The sequence below is a fragment of the Saccostrea echinata genome, unplaced genomic scaffold, assembly GCF_033153115.1.
Source record: "Saccostrea echinata isolate AGI-Se365-2 ecotype Australia unplaced genomic scaffold, CSIRO_AGI_Sech_v1 ptg000009l, whole genome shotgun sequence".
NCBI lineage: Eukaryota > Metazoa > Mollusca > Bivalvia > Ostreida > Ostreidae > Saccostrea > Saccostrea echinata.
Window position 1 is genome coordinate 22,638,677 of NW_026889758.1, and position 17,132 is coordinate 22,655,808.

Below are 17,132 nucleotides of genomic sequence, written 5' to 3' on the forward strand. Positions count from 1 at the left end.
AGAAACATTGAGTGCCTGTGATTGTGATATCAGGTCTTATGTTGAAAATCTTCTTCAAAGCCAGAAAACCTTCTTTACAAAACTTTAATTACCACTAGAGGGACAATCTCTAAAATCAGAGACATATATGTCTCTGCTAAAATGAATTAAAAATGGGAAATAAGATATCTGAATATGTGCCTGTGAGAAGAACATACAAAATACCATCATGAAACCGAGCACCTGTGATAATAAAAAAACAACTGTCAACTAATCCATGTATGAGTAATTCTGAGGATAAACAGTAGCAAAGCAAACTTGAAAGCTTCTCATACAGAGTAATTAATTCATACGTACCCGATTAACACCAAGATGAGCAGCTGTATTGATCAATCATTTTACTGTCTACTTAAGAACAACAAATGCACGTGGAACAATATCAAGAATATATTTGATGAAACGAAAATCTTTATAGTCTGTTAATTATTAGTCCTCTATGGTATAGAAAGAAATAAGAAGTAAATTTATTAGGTATTAGGGATAAGAAAGTAAACTCTTTGACTTGTGTATGAAAGTTATGAAAAAAGACATTCCCCAAAGAAATAGTGAAAACATTTTTCGTTTTGTAAATAAAGGAGGTAACAGTAAAGCACTTCCTATTTCCGGTTAAAATGGTAAGAAAAGAAGACTTATTAGCTTTAAAGTTTAGTTTCATTTTTTTTTTTTTACTGTCCTTGTATTTCCTTCATTTTTTCGATTCTTGAAAATTGTATTAGTCCTGATAATAATTTTCACTCTAATTGAATTAAGTAACTAGTCATTTAAACATCTTTTTCTGGATATAGGGGGAGGGGCATTTCCTCGAATTTCCTCTGGCCTCTGAGGCAAACTGTGTAAATTCTATTTGACTTGTTTAATATACTATGTAGATATCTTCGTTCTTTGCGTTTATCCCTTGAGTAGTGATTTCATGTTTGAAGAAAGTATTTGAAACGTTCTTAATGTTTAAAAATTGGTAGAAATCGGTAAATAATCTCCTCTGTTTCCATCGTCAACCTTCCTTTATATTCATTTAGTATTATTCTGCATATCCTGCATATGGTCTTTATGTCTCCCATCTTAATCGATACTCAGAGCATGCTCAGAGTATGATCAAATAACCAAGCCATAGATATAATAGTCTATCGTTTTAAAAAATGATATTGACCAGCTACTGACCCAGTTTAACAATATAATTCATTCCATGTTTCCAGGGGCATATCATTATAAACTACACATTTACTACGAATAATCAGAGAGCTCTTAATGTCCTCATGGCATGTAATTTTGAAGCATAAAAAAATGTTATGAAAATGAGTTGAATTTTCATCTTTATATATAGATTATTTTTAAGGGTAAAAGGCATATACAAGCTCAAAAAAAGTTTGTTGTGATTAATTTGGTTGTTACTTTCAGTGCAACTCCTTTGGTATTCTTCAGAATTGTTTCAGAGCTGATCTGCTCCCATTTGCTACATTACAGCGATATAGAACTTATTCTAACTATGATATGGGCTTGTCTCAAGACAAAGTTAGATTTAATTCTAACTCATGAAAAAGGTGAAGATAACAAGCAGTAATCAATCTTACAATCTCAAATAATCTACAAACAATGCAAACTGAGACACTGCTTCTGACAAATTTGTTGATGTCTCTTGTAAAATAATGTTTTTTGAATATTTACTTTTATTTCTATATAAAAAAAACTATTGATGCTAATGCTTTAATAAGTACATTTTAACTAAGGTATCTTGAATATACTTGTAATATGTTTCCCTGTATGTTATTTCTAGGGTAAGATGTTTGCTGAAATTGGACTGAAAATGAATTTTATTACATAATCAAGGCATTTTTGTTTCCTGCTTCATAAGTTTGCAGATATACTATATACATGTACTTACATCCTATCAAATTATTAGGCATCACTTTTTTAATAGTATATTACAGTTACTGTGTTTACAGTATATAAATACATGTATATACATTTTATTTCCTGATTTCATATTTTCAATTCAGGCACAAAATGTTCAAGTCTGTGATATACCAGCAGAGGTTGTTGACAGGTTGAAGAAATTCAGATTTAGAAAGGAGAAAAATGTTGCTGCCATAATGTGTGAGTAGACAGTCTGTTATTGAGTTCGTTGTGAATTGCATAAAGGTTCAAGGTTATAAATTGTATGGGGTGTATTTTTAGCTCACCTGAGCTGAAGGCTTAAGGAGGTTGGATCCTGCCATCAAAAGTAATGAGATTTTTTTATCAAGTATATTTTTAGAATTTATACACATTGCTTAATTAAAAATCAAAACAAAAAATGGGGGTCAATGTGCTTCTTTTGGAGCTACAGAGCATTTAGTTTTACCTTTTTGCACTGTAAAAACCTCTTCCACATAAATCAATTTTTAAAGTTTTTAAAGTTTTTCCTCCAATATTCTTATTCAAATAAATTATGGGAACAAACACAGTCTTATTTCATCTTGAATAGACACATTAAAATTTGTGACAATGAAAAAATTTTCAAATTACTCCGCATGTTCAATTATTTGACTTTTTTGCACTCAAAAAATTCATTTTTCTGGCATTAAAAATTTAACAAGCAAAAAAATCATTTGAAAGTAATGACCTTTTACTGAATTTAAGAGGAATGGTTAAAAGTATCTCATATATTCAGATTAGAAAATTAAAAGTGGGGGTCTGTGATGTTAATTTTTAGATATTACTAAAATAGTGCCAATTTTAAGCTTAAATTAGGGCTATTTTTTTCTTAATTTTCACAATATATTTGCTATATTAATCAAATATTATGATAGAATTCATGACAGTTTATTTAATATATAATTTAGGACCAGTATAAAGCAGTTCACTGCACAAAATAACTCTGTGTGCAGACTGCATGTAAAAATAGGAATCCAAACTTTCCAAACTTAACATACTTTAAATACTTTATAAAGAGAAAAAAGGATCATTTTCTTCTAAAAAAAACTTCTACCACAAAATATAGTTCCTCACTTAATGCTTTTGGTATGGAAATTAATTATGGAGTTTTAACTGAATGTAGTTGAATTGGCATTGTAGAATCCAAATTTATTGTAAGAATTAAAACATTATTCAGAATTTTTGAAATATAGGTTAAGATAAAAATCTGCTCAAAAGCTTGGGAGCGAACCTCGTTAAGTGAGCTTTTCTGACAAAATTTATCTGTTGTCTGTCATTGTCTTCATCGTTGTCTCAATTTTTTTTTTTTTTACAATTTCATCTTCTCCAGAACCACTCTGTCAATTTCAACCAAACTGGCACACACTATCCTTAGATGAAAGGCATTCAGGTTTGTTCAAATGAAGGGCCACACCCTCTTCCAAGGGGAGATAATTAAGAAATAGTGAAAATTGGATGGGGTTATTTGAAAATCTTCTTCTCAAGAACCACAGGGCCAGAAAATATGAAACAAGTTTTACATTGGAGCATGTAGGGAAAATGTTTTTTCCTTCCTTTCAAGAACAGCAGACCATGATTAGTGATATTTATATACAGTGTACAAGCATTCAATGGTAGTGCATATTCAAATTTGTTCAAATCATGCCCACCCAACCAAACCTTAGGGTAAGGTGGGGCTACAAAAGGGGATTAATATTTTTTTTAAAAAGAAATAAATAAGGATTTTATTTTTAAAACATTTAAAAAAAAAAAAATAGCAGGGCCACACTAAATCAGTTGTGTGGATTTAATTTTTTTCCTTCAAATAAAAGATCATAGGGTAAGAGTAAGGCTAAAATTATGGAGTAATGTACATTAACTTCTGCAGAACAGGAAGGCCATGTTAGTCATAGTGATATTTGAGCATCCCAGGATGTGTTGAATCAAGTTAATTTGTAACCTTTTGTAGCTAGTTTGGGACCACGATATGGAGTTGGTATTTTTTTCATGTTTGTAAAGATGGGAAATTTTTTTTAATTTTGTGATGTAAAGGGGGGCTCAGGTGAGCATTGTGGCCCATGTGCCTCTAGTTGAAATTGTACTCAGGTTAAAGGATGCTAGAATTTAGTTACATTGTAGTTTTGTACCTACATGTATATAATTATGTAGATTAAGCAGCTCTGTATCCAATTCTGTTATAACATGTCTTTACTTAAAGCTGAGCACGACTCGTAAATAGGCATACGCCATTTTCGATATTACTGTCTAAGATATCAGCACCAGGGTATACTCTTCGCATTCGTTACATCTGACTGCTTTATTGTCACGGGTATCGGCGTGGAATGGTGACCCGTGTTCGTGCTGGTTATCTTGCATTATCTTTGTTTACATTTTATTGCAGTTACTGACGTGTAATTGTGTTTGTTTGTATACTGCACTGACCTGTGCAACTGTTGTAAATGTCTTTGGGATCTTACTCTCCTGCATTAGAAGAAGCACACAGTTATTTTTGTCGCTGCCAAGTGCTGTATAGCATACGTCCGTCTACACCGGTGACAATTGATTACACTGAACAGCGACCAAGTGAGCGGCTCTATATATAGGGGCCCTCAGATATAGCATGAGTCCAACCGAATATGGCGGACAGATTCTTTTTACGAAGTGTGTTCAGCTTTAATTTCGGACTATATTACTCTTGAAATTGATACATATATATTCAACATTTATGTTTCATTATGCAAAGGAGTCATAAAGTTATGAGCTAGAGGAGTAAACAAGAAGTGTCACCATAGTCCATGGTATCATGATTCCCGGTATAATGTTTTTGAATGTCTATGGTTAATGAGTATGTAACTGACAAGGAGAAAGAATGTGACAGACAAGACAAGGATTTGAACCTGGGCCCCCCTGAATCACTACTCAGGTGCACTACCAACTGAACTATCTGGCCATTGACAGTTGAAACTGTCTGATTGCCACATTTCTCCCTCCTTAAAGGTATTGGCCCCAAAGACACCAACAGAGGCTTTTCCCTCGCAGGTCTTTCACCTGTCACTTCCAGGGCATCGCACGGCACCAAATGTAACTGGAGAGGAATAAGGTGGTCAGGCAGTTTGATTGCTGGTGACCAGATAGCACAGTTGGTAGAGCACCTGACTAGTGATTCAGGGGGTCTGGGTTCAAAATCCTGGTCTGGTCTGTCACATTTTTACCCCATCAGTTACTGTACAGCTATGAAGTGAAATCTTTTTCTGTTTTCTTAAAAGGAATAGTGATATTAGAAACTTGTTTTCCTCACAAACACTGATGTTCAATAAATTATTGGTTATTAAGGTTATTTCCTTCAGGAAGAAGTTATGTCATCCGATGTATTGATCAATATGGATTATAAAGACCAAGCTCTCTGAATTTGGAATGTTAAAAATTTTATGTCAGTGTACTTACTGAGTGTGTGGTTGTGATCCATTTACTCTTAACTACAAACAAAACACTTGTGTCAATTAAAAATGGTTAATGTTTTGGTTATTTCAGTGAAAGTGTCAATTAAAAATGGTTTATGTTTTGGTTATTTCAGTGAAAGTGTCAATTAAAAATGGTTAATGTTTATTTCAGTGAAAGTTGACAAAAATAGTATGAAAATTATCATTGAAGAAGAATATGAGGTAAGTGAACCACTAACCAGGTACTTCATACTAACGGTACTTTTATATCATCTTCACAATTTTCATATATTTATCTTATCTTTTATATGTTTATATACTGGTATAAATAACTTAACAAATGTACTACATATGAACTTTATTTACAAAACATGATATTTTTGAAATAGATTTGTTCTAACGTCATTTGAAACATGGTAGTTTGTTTGCTGTTCTTTGTTTGTTTGTTGTTTTTTTTTCCAAAAATATAAACTTGTTCTCTGACTAGCAATTGGGTTAAAAAATGATGCAATTATTAACTTAGATCTTTGAAACTTGTATGCCCCTTGGCAATCAGTCATTAATGAAATAAACTGAAAACTAATAAAAACAAATCGATCATATTTATAAAATGCTAGATGGATCTAACAGTAAATGAAATTCGTGACATTTTAAAAAACATAATAACATTTGTTTTCTACTTATTTACCCTGTAAAATGTCTATATATCTGAGTTACCGAGTAGCAGTTTTACTAACCGATTCTCACATCGTTCAAATTGTTTACTTGTACACCATGACAAATATTCTGAATTCCTGTGTCCTTGTTAAACCTTGATAAAACTTTGTCACGTGTGAGAGAAAGATATTTTATTTCATTTTTCTTTGGAAGAAAAAGATTACATGTGTAACTTTGATGTCTTAATTTCTTTTAGACAATTTCACAATCATGAAATATAATACTAGTGTAATTTAGTAATTGTGTTTATACTTTTAATATTGAGCAGAGACATTGATACTGTTTATGGTGGCATTTGTACTTAAAATATGTGTGTCAAAGCAAATACATTTGTTAATTTATTGAATACATTTAAATGAAAAGTTTTATACAATTTAGGATTGATACCAGCCCTATCATGTTGAAGGCATGCAGCAGTCTCAAACTTTTCCCAGTAAAATAAGCATTTATTTGAATTTTCCCAGCATATTCCAAGTACTGTTCTAGGATCAAATCAAATAAACTTGAGTCTTGACCCCTAATTGATACACCAATGCATTTTGTCCTCTGCCTCTATGACCTTTATAAGTTAAGTCTGTAACAACAGAGATAGTCAGTATCTGTGGATCATTGTACAGAATTAAAAAGTCATACTTGTAAGTTATAATATACTAGTTATTTATCTTTAAAAATAAGATGAAGGGTTTAATTAAGCATGTTACTTTATATTTAAGCATACTTATATACTTATCATTTTATTTGATTCCTGCAGGATTGTAATGTAGATGACCTACAAACAGAGTTACCAGTATCCCAGCCTAGGTACATTGTAATCAGCTATGTCAGACATCATGATGATGGTAGGGTGTCTTATCCACTCTGCTTTGTCTTCAGTAGTCCATCAGGTCAGTAGTAGTTCTCTTCCCATGGAGATGATCATGTGATATCAAAAATTTTAATTGCTAAATATATAAACTCAATATTGTAAATGTGGATATTTTTACCGGTAAACTTTTGTGATTTCCATGTAAAGAGCCTTTGCATTATTGGGTTATTTTTGTGGAAATTAAGAATTAACAAAATTTGTTGGTTAATTATTCAACATGGTTCCTTTTTCGAAATAGTTTGCATGGTGATAAATTTTGCAAAACTTCACTCATGGCAAAAATTTCCCCCTACATGAATATTTCCACATTTACAGTAGAAATAAGTTCATTTATCATGTACTTAGTAGTAAATACACCAATTCTGCACTGTGCAATATGGGTGACATCTCAATACCCCATATCAATGACAGGTCTGAAAACCCATATCATGTATCAGAATGGCATGTAAAAAATCCATAACTGGAAGTAATGTTAACTTCATATAAAGTTAAACAGTTAATTAACTTTATTTTTTTTAAATACATGCAGCATAATTTTGTATTAAAATGTGTCAACTTAATTAGTTTTAAAATGACATGAAATTGGTTATATTACATTTTAAAGAAAAAGGTTGTGTGCACAAAACATTCTTAAATGACTTTATGTGAACTCGCATATTAAATATTTGATAAATAGAATACATGTACTACATGATACTAAACTCTATATAATATGTCATATCAGCCCTTGGGCCAAACATCATGTACTTAGTTATAGTACTTAGATATGGGGCCACTCAGGCTGATATTACAATAGATATGGATTTTAGTATGTGTTATTCTCTATGTATTTAGTCGGGGGGGGGGGGGGGGGGGGGATAAAGAAGTCTCACTGTTGTCTTACACTAGATACCATCGCATCATACTTCATTTGATAAAGAAAGGAAGGACAAAGGTCGTTTGGGGTTAAATTCTGATAGAATACTTTTAGGAGTTAATACTAGGATTATGTTTCGAGAATGTATTCTGGATAGAGCCACTTCTGATAATCTCTTTCAGGCTGTCCCCCAGAACAACAAATGATGTATGCAGGGAGTGTACTCAGTTTAATTCAGACCCTGGGTCTCACAAAGGTAGGTGGAGTCAGACAACCTTAGTGTGCACATAATTATTATGTATTTTAATGGAAAGCTCGTTTCATGCCAAGTGCTATATTTCAAAGTAAAGTTCTGAAGGCAATAATTATGGCTAATAGTTTGATGATTTCCATACTTTAGAAAGTGAGGGAGTGGAAACTTTGACAAACTAATAGCAAGAAAAATGAAATTTAACAAGAATGGGAAAGTTAATGAGTAAAAACTGTGACAATTGTCAGCAATTCATCAATTTCATCCATGTTTTCACACTGTCAAAGCTGTTTTCACTTATTCAGAAGACTACACCTTATTGTTATTTCTGCACAACTAAAATAAAATACATGACTGATACTTTTATATATAAAGTGTAATTTTAATCTGATTTGTATCACATATATACGGTTTCATTGCAGACATTTGATGTTAGGAATCCAGAGGAATTCACAGAAGAGTGGCTACTGGAACAGTTAGGCAAGGTGTAACAGATCTCAAAAGACATGATAATGGACCAACAACACAACAATGTGGCTCACAAGTTCATCCAACATGAACCAATATTATCCTAAAAGAACCTCCTTTTGAAGTTATAAACCCTTTACAATGCTGGGCCAATATCTCACAAATCAATTTTAAAGCAAGGCAACTTACAAAGGGACCATATTTTTCTTTGTTCCCAACTTATATTTTATTCTTATCCCTTTTAAAGCTTTGTTTTGTATCATATCTAACAAATGCTTTTAGATATACATGTACATGTATCTGTCAATATTTATATATAAATTTGTTGACACTTGGTGATTGTGTCTTGTTTTTTATTCTTTATCTTTATTTATGCCAGATTTAAGGAATTCTTAAATCCAGTGTATTCTCTTAACATAGTGGTGGGCACAAAACTTTTGATCTGCATTCAGGGATAACTTTTCTGCATTCATCTTTAGTTGGACATTCTATGTGGCAATGTTTGTTTGTTTCTGAACAATTCATTTCATTTATATATAAAAAGCTTCTCCTCTGAAAAAACTGGCTAGGGTGAAAACTTACCGAGCTTACTGAATTTTAAAGAAAAGGTGTGTGTACAAGCAAGAAGGAATTGTTTAGATTTTAAAAAGAACTGGTTGAGCAATGGAGATGCTGGAATATTTCTCTTATAGCTACCTATCAGCCTTTGATCTTCACCTTTGAACTTAAATGTAATAGGCTTTGCCTCACCTAGCATCTGTTCTCTACCAAGTAAATGTATGTAAAATGGAAATACATACGGTATGTACATGCATGTAAAATGGAAATAGTGATATTTAAATTTTATCCATTTTTGTTGGACCTGCAACTCTAACCTCAAGACTTAAAGTCAAGGATTTTAAATCTTTTGCAGCAAGTAATAGACAGACCAGTCCTGTGGTACACATTCATAACAATGTTGACATTTGATCCTACATTGTGATCTTATAGTTTTCCATCCGAGTGAATTAAGCAAGAGTTATTTCCCCATGGCCACCATGCATATTGTAGGTCAACATGCCCCGATTCCTTCATTATTTAACCAAGTTAAACTTTTTATGCTGGGTGCTGAGGTGTAGAAAACACCGTTTTTCATATGAATATATTATATATATATTAATAAAAAGCATCTTTAAATTCCTAATTTTAATATTGTTCAGATTTTTCCTCATATATTTCTGCTATCCAGGTTTAATATTGGTTGCCCAAAGAGGGAAAAACCACTGATGACGGCCAAGGGGAATAACTCTGAGGCAAAATACGTCATAGGAAAACTATCTATATTTAATAAGCTTCTTCCCCTGACCACATTTGTACATGAATTTTGCACTGTGTGATTTTAAACAGACACAGAAACAGAATTTGTAATTGTTTATTCTTTATATTTACAACCTCAATAGAAAAAGATGTACATAATGTAACAATAAACACTAGTCATAGTGCAGGCCATGCAACAGATGACTTTTCACAGATATAATGTCCATCTACACCATAACACAACAATGGCTTCACAGGATGCAAGTACTCAATCTACCTGTGGGTTGTTCTGGAAAAGGAATTCTGCCTATAAAAAATAGAAATAGTGTGTAAGAAAAATAGATTATACATGTATAAATAAAGACAAGTTCTGCATAAACAAGAGATGTTTGTGAAACACTTATGCCCCCCACCCCCAAAATAATTGGAATTTTTCTATGTCCAAGGGGCATAACTCTGTCAAAAATTGCTCAATCGTACCCAAAACACAACTTGACCTAGATATTCTTATGATAAATCTGTATACCAGATTTCATTTCAGTATCTGCAACCTCTGCAAAGAAAATGAACGGAAACTGCAAATATTTGGAATTTTTCAAAGTCCAAGGGGCCTAACACTGTAAAAAATTGCCCAATCATACCCAAAACAGAACTTGACCTAAATATTCTTTTGAAAAATCTGTATATAAAATTTCATTTCAGTATCTGCAACCTCTGCAAAGAAAATGAACGGAAACTGCAAATATTTGGAATTTTTCAAAGTCCAAGTGGCATAACTCTGTCAAAAGTTGCTCGATCGTACCCAAAACAGAACTTGACCTAGATATTCTTATGATTAATCTGTATACCAAATTTCATTTCAGTATGTGCAACCTCTGTGAAGAAAATAAATTGAAACTGTTGGTGGACAGACAGACTGACCGACAGACAGCAGCAAAGCAATACGCCCTCCCTTCTTCAAAGGGGGGCATAAAAAATTAAATTTCTCCATGTTACACCAAAATATGTAATAATTCTGTTTACTGTGAATATTTATACAACTTACAATGTAATCAATGGGGTCATCAGGTCTAGTTTTGCAGCAGTCAATAAGGCCTTGGGTGAGAGTTGGCATCACATGTTTCATTAAGTAGTTCCTCAGTGGAATGGACTGTGCCTCCAAGAGTTCAAATTCCTCTCTCTTCACTTCATTCAAACGCTGTGTCTGTTGAAATTATGAGAATGAGATAAATTTCAAAACAGGCCTTTCAAAATAAATTGAAAGCATTAAATGAACTTTTCATAAGCATCTTGTTAAAGCTTCTACCAGTGAGAGACTTCTCTGAGTTGATCTCTGAACTTACCCACTCCTCCTGCCTCTGTTTACGGAGTGCAGCCTCTTCAGCTTCCTGTCTCTCCTTTTCTTGCTTTTCCTCCATCTCCTTCCTGAGGCGAGCTTCCTCCTCTTGTCTCCTCATTTCCTCAAGTTCCTCAGGTGTGGGACCTTAAATTAATACCCTGTGTTATTTACCAACATCTTAAGACTCGGAGCTTTCCTATTTAAGAAACTGTAATTGTGTACTTACTTAAGAACAAGATAAAAAATGAAAGTCAATCATACCATAATTTCTAGGTTCTCCAATGGTTTTCTTGATCTTTTCCACTGTATCTCTCATCATGGGAGAATCATCCTTTGTGACATCTATTTTTTCAGGGTGAAATTCCTTCTCATCAAAGTAGTTGAGGACAGTCTCTTCATCATTATTGAGGCTGCGGTACAATTCAAGTCTCTTCATAAGCCCATCCTCATCATTATGGGTTCCATGGACCACGCTCTCTGGCAGGTTCATCACACGCTGTCGTAAGAACTCATCATTGGCCTCCAAACAGAAGACGTAATCAGGCATGATTGTTTTATCAAACTTTGTAGCTGCTGATTCCTCTGCATCATCCTCTTCTTCAGCTGTTGACAGAGTAATATGTATTTCAAGAATGTACATGTTGTAAAGTAATGGAGGAAAGACCTGAAGCTATTCAAAGACATACCTAATATGCCTATATAGTTATAGTTACATTGCTAACCAGATTGTGTGTTATGTATGTTATACCATTACTTACTGGCAAACAGATCATTGGCTTGTTCTATGGTTTTGGGGAATCCATCCAGAATGAAACCCTGGTTCTGACAGGGCTTTGAATGCAGTTTGTCTCTGAAGAACTTAATGACATGAGAATCTTCAATTTTTCCGGTTTCCTGGTTTTTGGATTGTTCTATTTCATTGAGGAGCTCCTGGGCATCCTGTGCCTTCCCATCATCATCTTCTTGGTCCTCAGAATCTGCTCGCCTGGACAGTGTTTGCTGTCAAATTATCAAATTATAATTATTTGTGGACTTTATGTGAAATTGAAATTATAAAAGCAATGATAACCTGCACAAAAAACATTTGGGTAATAGTTTGTCTAGAGTACAATATATTCATGTAGATTTTGTTACTTTAGGCGATGAAAATTAAAATACTGAAAACAGATTTTGAAATGCATGTAAAATTGTTAACCCCACAAAATATCCCCTCTTTTAACATAATTATTTCCTGACATAAACATTGTTTGAATTTAATGTAAACAACAAACATACCAGTTCCTCCATGGCTTCATCGATAACATCCTTGATTTTGATGTGGTGGAGTTTATAGAATTCGCACAGTTTCTGACAAACAGTTGTTTTACCGGAAGCGGGTGGTCCCAGAATGCAAATTCTAAGAGGCTGTAAATTTTAAAATAACAACATCAGTATGTGCATGGCTGACTTAAATCTATGTATTATCACTGAAATGGAAGAAAGATGATGTGAAAATTGTTTTATTACCTGGAGCTTCCTTGAGTCTTTGTACTCCTTTATGATCTGGTCAATATTTTCTACCATTCCAGCCTCAGACACCCACATTATCCTCATATTCTCCTTCACAAACACAGCATCCATCCTCAGGTTCACCAGAAGCTGGTCGAAATCTGACTGCTGCAAACAAAACCACAAAAATATATCTCCTTAGCATGCAAATACTGTAAATGTAATTAGCATGTACAATATTTGGCACAAATTGATTTTACCGGTACAACAAATTAGCATAGATCTGGTTTAACGCTTTCTGAACACGCTAGATATAAATATATACATACAAGAAATTTAGCAATGTACTTGATTTAGCCATAGCTACTATCTGCCAAAGGTGCTAAATAGAATACACCCCCAAAATGTAATACAATTGCAGTAATCTGTTAATGGGATGCAACTCTTCACATTTTATGGAGATTATAAATTTGAAATTTTACCTCGATATCTTTGCTGAGAAGAGCCTCCTCCTTTGTGATATTTTTCACTTTACCCTTCCCAAGTTTTTCACTGATGGCCTGATATGGGAAAAATTCATACATCAATTTGGCAGATTAAACAATATATATTTTAAAACTTTTCAAAATGATAGAAAATTAATTATGAAACATTACAATGACAAACCTTGACTATTTCTTCCAGTGTGGTTTGAGTGTCATCCTTTGCTATCAGGTAACGCACTTTTGGTCGACTGTCAGCAATATTCTGTATGACACTATTACAGAAAATAAATTTATTTTATTGCTGGCTTTTAAAGGTTCAGAAAACATAACCCTAACTGTGTGCAATATATCCAATTTCTTTTTGACATTACACAACATTTGTCATTCTGTACTTACGCAGCTAAATCTTTAATGTGAATGGTTGGCACAACATTCTGACCACTTCCAAAACACTGTAGGTATGGAGCATTGTGCCAGGCAGACTGTGAAAAAAGAAAAAGCAAATGAATTTTGTGTTACTAGTACTTAATACTACAGAATATCTATTGTGACAATGGCTATCAAAGAAAAATTAATATATATATACATGTACTTACTTTAAACAGATAGTGAAAAATGTTCTCCTCTGCTCCATAGGTAAGCCCAGATGCCACAACATATGTCACAAGCTTAGCTTTATTCTGTGAACAATTCAAATAAATTCATTCATGAAATATCAACTTATTATCACAAACAGTTTACATATGCTATCCTATAAAGTTTGATTTATTTTGGAAATTCAGAGAGTTGGGCATGAGATTTTAACTTGAAATCTTAAAAGTTTTTAGTTATCATATGACACTCACTGTCTTTCCTAGTTTGATAACTGTCTTTTCAGCGCTGATGTGTTCCTTAAAGTTAGGATGTGGTTTTCTTCTTCTGTAATCATCCTCAGTGAATGGAATTTCTGGATCATCCTGCAAAGAAGAAAAGCCAAAATACAGTCAAACCTTGTTACCTCAAACTTGATGGGACTGAAAGAAAACCTTGAAATATCTGAGGATTTGAGATATTAAGGTTAAAATATATGTAAAAAAGATGGCAGGGACTTTCATCTCACTTCAATATATCTGTGGTATTCAAGATACTGGTGTTTGAAATACTGAAGTTTAACTGTAATTTTTCTTTCAAAATGCATCAGATATATTTTGTAAATACAAATCAGAATGACAGTTATATGTTGACTTACAGGATCCAGTGGTTTGCTCTTTGCCCATGTCATCACCGAAGAAATCAAAATAAACATTTTGGGTTTCTCCATCTTCTCCAGATCAGAATGAATCTCTGAAACAGCAAACAGTTAAGTTACTCAGAGGTAATGGAATTAACTGAAAGAAAAGGAATTCCACTTCATTACATTATTTTTTATTACACATCACAGTAATGAATTAAATTACAGGATACACTTTGGAATATACCAAAACCTTTAATTCTATGAAATATTAGCCAACATTTAACCCCATTCCCAAAACAAAGGCCTTTTTCCTTAATGCAGAAGAGATTTCCCAATTACAATCACCAGTAATTGGGTTGATAATATATACTATGTTAACAATTATGTTAAATTGCTGAAGTTCTACCATTATATGTATGTATGCAGAATGACATTTTGTCATATATTTTTATTGTTCAATTTCTCTTATACCCAGGTAAATTTTCCTCTGTCTTTACTAAGATTTTCAAAGACAACATAGATTTCATGATTTACCTGACACAGCCCATACTGCTTCATCAATCTGATCAGGATCCTCTGTGATGTCATACACAATGATGTCACACTCAACCAAATGTTCATACAGCTGATCTTTATTATCAAACTACAACAGATAACATTTAAGCATTAATAAAATGGTGAACATAATTGTTTATACTCTTTGAATAGGTTTGAATTGGAGGAGTTCCACTGAATGCTTTAATTCTCTAATCAACCCATGATCCTGTACCTTGATGACCTCCTTCATGAAATCTGGTTTAGGGGCTTCACGATCCTTGACAGTTCCCACAACTTCATAACACCCCTCCTTAGGGGCAGCAATGATGGAACTAGTGGTGGATCTAGCATCATCTTCCTCCTCTGGTTCTTCTAAGGAGGCCCCAACCACACATCGAGAAATGAACTAAAATAAAACATTATATGCATACTAATACTATGAATTAAAAACGTTATTCAACAAAAATTACTTCATTTGGTATAATATTTTTGTGATGAAAATTAACTGTTCTAATATAATCCTTTAGATAAATAATCTGAATCTGGCTTAATAATAGAACTTCCCTTATTTGCAGTCATGTTATGAGACCAAATGAATGAAACAGAGGCACGGAAACAGATGTATCTTATTAAAGCCAAGAGTCTCAAAATTCTATTTCAATCCATTTGAACTTCAAAACGGATGTCAAAATTATAAAAGTACAAAAAAAAAAAAAAATAAAAAAATAAATAATAAAATAAATAAAAATAATAATAATAATAAAAAATGAAAAAGTACATAATGTCCTTGGTAACTAGCAGGTCTAGTACAATCAGTACATTTAGCTACGTAGCTAAAATTACCTACCTTAGCTTTATTTACCTACCTCAGGTAGCTTTATTTAGCTATTTCAAGGCAACTTTTCACAATTTTCCTTTTTATTTTAAAAAGACAAAAAATCACAAATAAATGACCACTAATATTTATACCAGGGATTATTTAAAAAGCAATCCAGTGCAGAGATAGTTCAAACATTGCTGCATTTGAACACTTTTAAGGAAAGGATGTATTTCCATTGTTTGAGTAACTGTACACCACCTTGTGTGCGATGAGGCATGGATAAGTATGATTGCTTCTCATTGTGCTCATGTTAAGCAGAACTGGTTTTCTTTGCTATTTCATTCAAGAAGTAACTGTTTGGTCACAAATTAATTGTTGTATATAGCCCCAAAGGTTGTAAAACTTTGATTGAAATTGCGCAGAAAAAGACACATCTCCAAGAGTGATTTTTTCATGAACTGTTTTCAGATGAGCTTAAAGTTGAAAATTATCACTGCATCAAAGTGCAATTTTCTGCACATCCTGAGAAAAATGATAATTTAAGAAAAAAGTTTGATTCAGTAGCTAAATAAAACTACTTCAGGTAGGTAAGAAAAGTCAAGCTACGTAGCTAAATCTAGTGATTGTACCAGACCTGACTAGGGACAGAAATATAGGCAAATAAAATAAAATGCAATTAAATTATAAAAACTATTTTTTTCACTGAGAAATAATGGGTATAGAATGCACTCTTTAAAAAATTTGGATAAAAATCTAGTCCAAAGACAGATCAAATACACGTAGCTGTTAAATTCAGTCTTCACACACACTTAAATTGTAGTAGGAAAGAGTTGAATATATTGAACAACAAACTGTATTTATGAATAATATTTATATATCTGGTTTGTTTTAATTTACTGTTTATGAATACTGCAAAAACTTGATCAACTATTTTGTTTACATCAACGAGCCAACTTCGCAAGATTTAGATATGATGACCAAAGAAGTCTGAGAGAATCTACAGTGAAAACAGCCATTAATTCCTTTACACTAACCTTTGCAATATTTTTTCCTTGATACTGGTCGACATGATTGACAAAAATCCTTTTGCTTTTCGGTTTTTCTTCATCTTGGCTGGCCATTTTGCTTGTCTGTTGCTAGGTAGAAAGGGAAGTAACCGCAGGTACAGAAAAGTTTCTAAACAACTCGTACATAGTTGTTTCGGCTTGTGCTAACTTGCTTTTCAGTTCACCACAAGTAGTTATCGATGAGTTAGACGTTCTTCAGTAGCTTGATATTTGATTAAATAATGATAGAGTCTTCTGACATAGACACCATCCTTTTCACAACAAATGTCTACTATTTTATACTGTTTAACACCTTACAAACTAGATATTTTTATCATCATAATGTTATTGAAGTTTAACCATAAAATTAACAATTTTAATTA

At 32.9% G+C, this 17,132-nt stretch overlaps 2 protein-coding genes across 2 annotated transcripts; one reads left to right on the plus strand and one right to left on the minus strand.

Annotated features, from left to right (window-relative positions):
• The first annotated feature begins 611 nt into the window (after nt 1-611).
• On the plus strand, nt 612-8,861 carry LOC133183461 (glia maturation factor beta-like). The gene is made up of 6 exons (XM_061318420.1): nt 612-653; nt 2,034-2,130; nt 5,542-5,591; nt 6,838-6,970; nt 7,990-8,063; nt 8,480-8,861. The coding sequence occupies exons 1-6, from the start codon at nt 651-653 to the stop codon at nt 8,546-8,548; spliced, it is 426 nt and encodes a 141-aa protein (XP_061174404.1). The 5' UTR covers nt 612-650; the 3' UTR covers nt 8,549-8,861.
• Nucleotides 8,862-9,922: 1,061 nt separating this feature from the next.
• LOC133182051 (adenylate kinase 7-like) lies at nt 9,923-16,857 on the minus strand. Its single transcript, XM_061316760.1, has 16 exons — nt 16,738-16,857; nt 15,116-15,289; nt 14,881-14,989; nt 14,362-14,456; nt 13,979-14,089; nt 13,730-13,813; nt 13,530-13,615; nt 13,315-13,405; nt 13,131-13,208; nt 12,667-12,816; nt 12,436-12,564; nt 11,919-12,159; nt 11,422-11,763; nt 11,165-11,304; nt 10,867-11,025; nt 9,923-10,128 (listed from the first exon to the last, which is right to left on the minus strand). The coding sequence occupies exons 1-16, from the start codon at nt 16,822-16,824 to the stop codon at nt 10,090-10,092; spliced, it is 2,115 nt and encodes a 704-aa protein (XP_061172744.1). The 5' UTR covers nt 16,825-16,857; the 3' UTR covers nt 9,923-10,089.
• Nucleotides 16,858-17,132: the final 275 nt, after the last annotated feature.

Bases quoted from the DNA above. Each gene is read 5' to 3' on its own strand.
- LOC133183461 (XM_061318420.1), top strand. The intron at 5,592-6,837 runs GTAAGTGAACCA...TGATTCCTGCAG, and splicing joins TCATTGAAGAAGAATATGAG to GATTGTAATGTAGATGACCT. The intron at 6,971-7,989 runs GTCAGTAGTAGT...AATCTCTTTCAG, and splicing joins TGTCTTCAGTAGTCCATCAG to GCTGTCCCCCAGAACAACAA.
- LOC133182051 (XM_061316760.1), bottom strand. From the start codon at position 16,824: ATGGCCAGCCAAGATGAAGAAAAACCGAAAAGCAAAAGGATTTTTGTC. The intron at 15,290-16,737 runs GTTAGTGTAAAG...GTTTTATTTTAG, and splicing joins AAGGAAAAAATATTGCAAAG to TTCATTTCTCGATGTGTGGT. The intron at 14,457-14,880 runs GTAAATCATGAA...TTGCTGTTTCAG, and splicing joins AGCAGTATGGGCTGTGTCAG to AGATTCATTCTGATCTGGAG.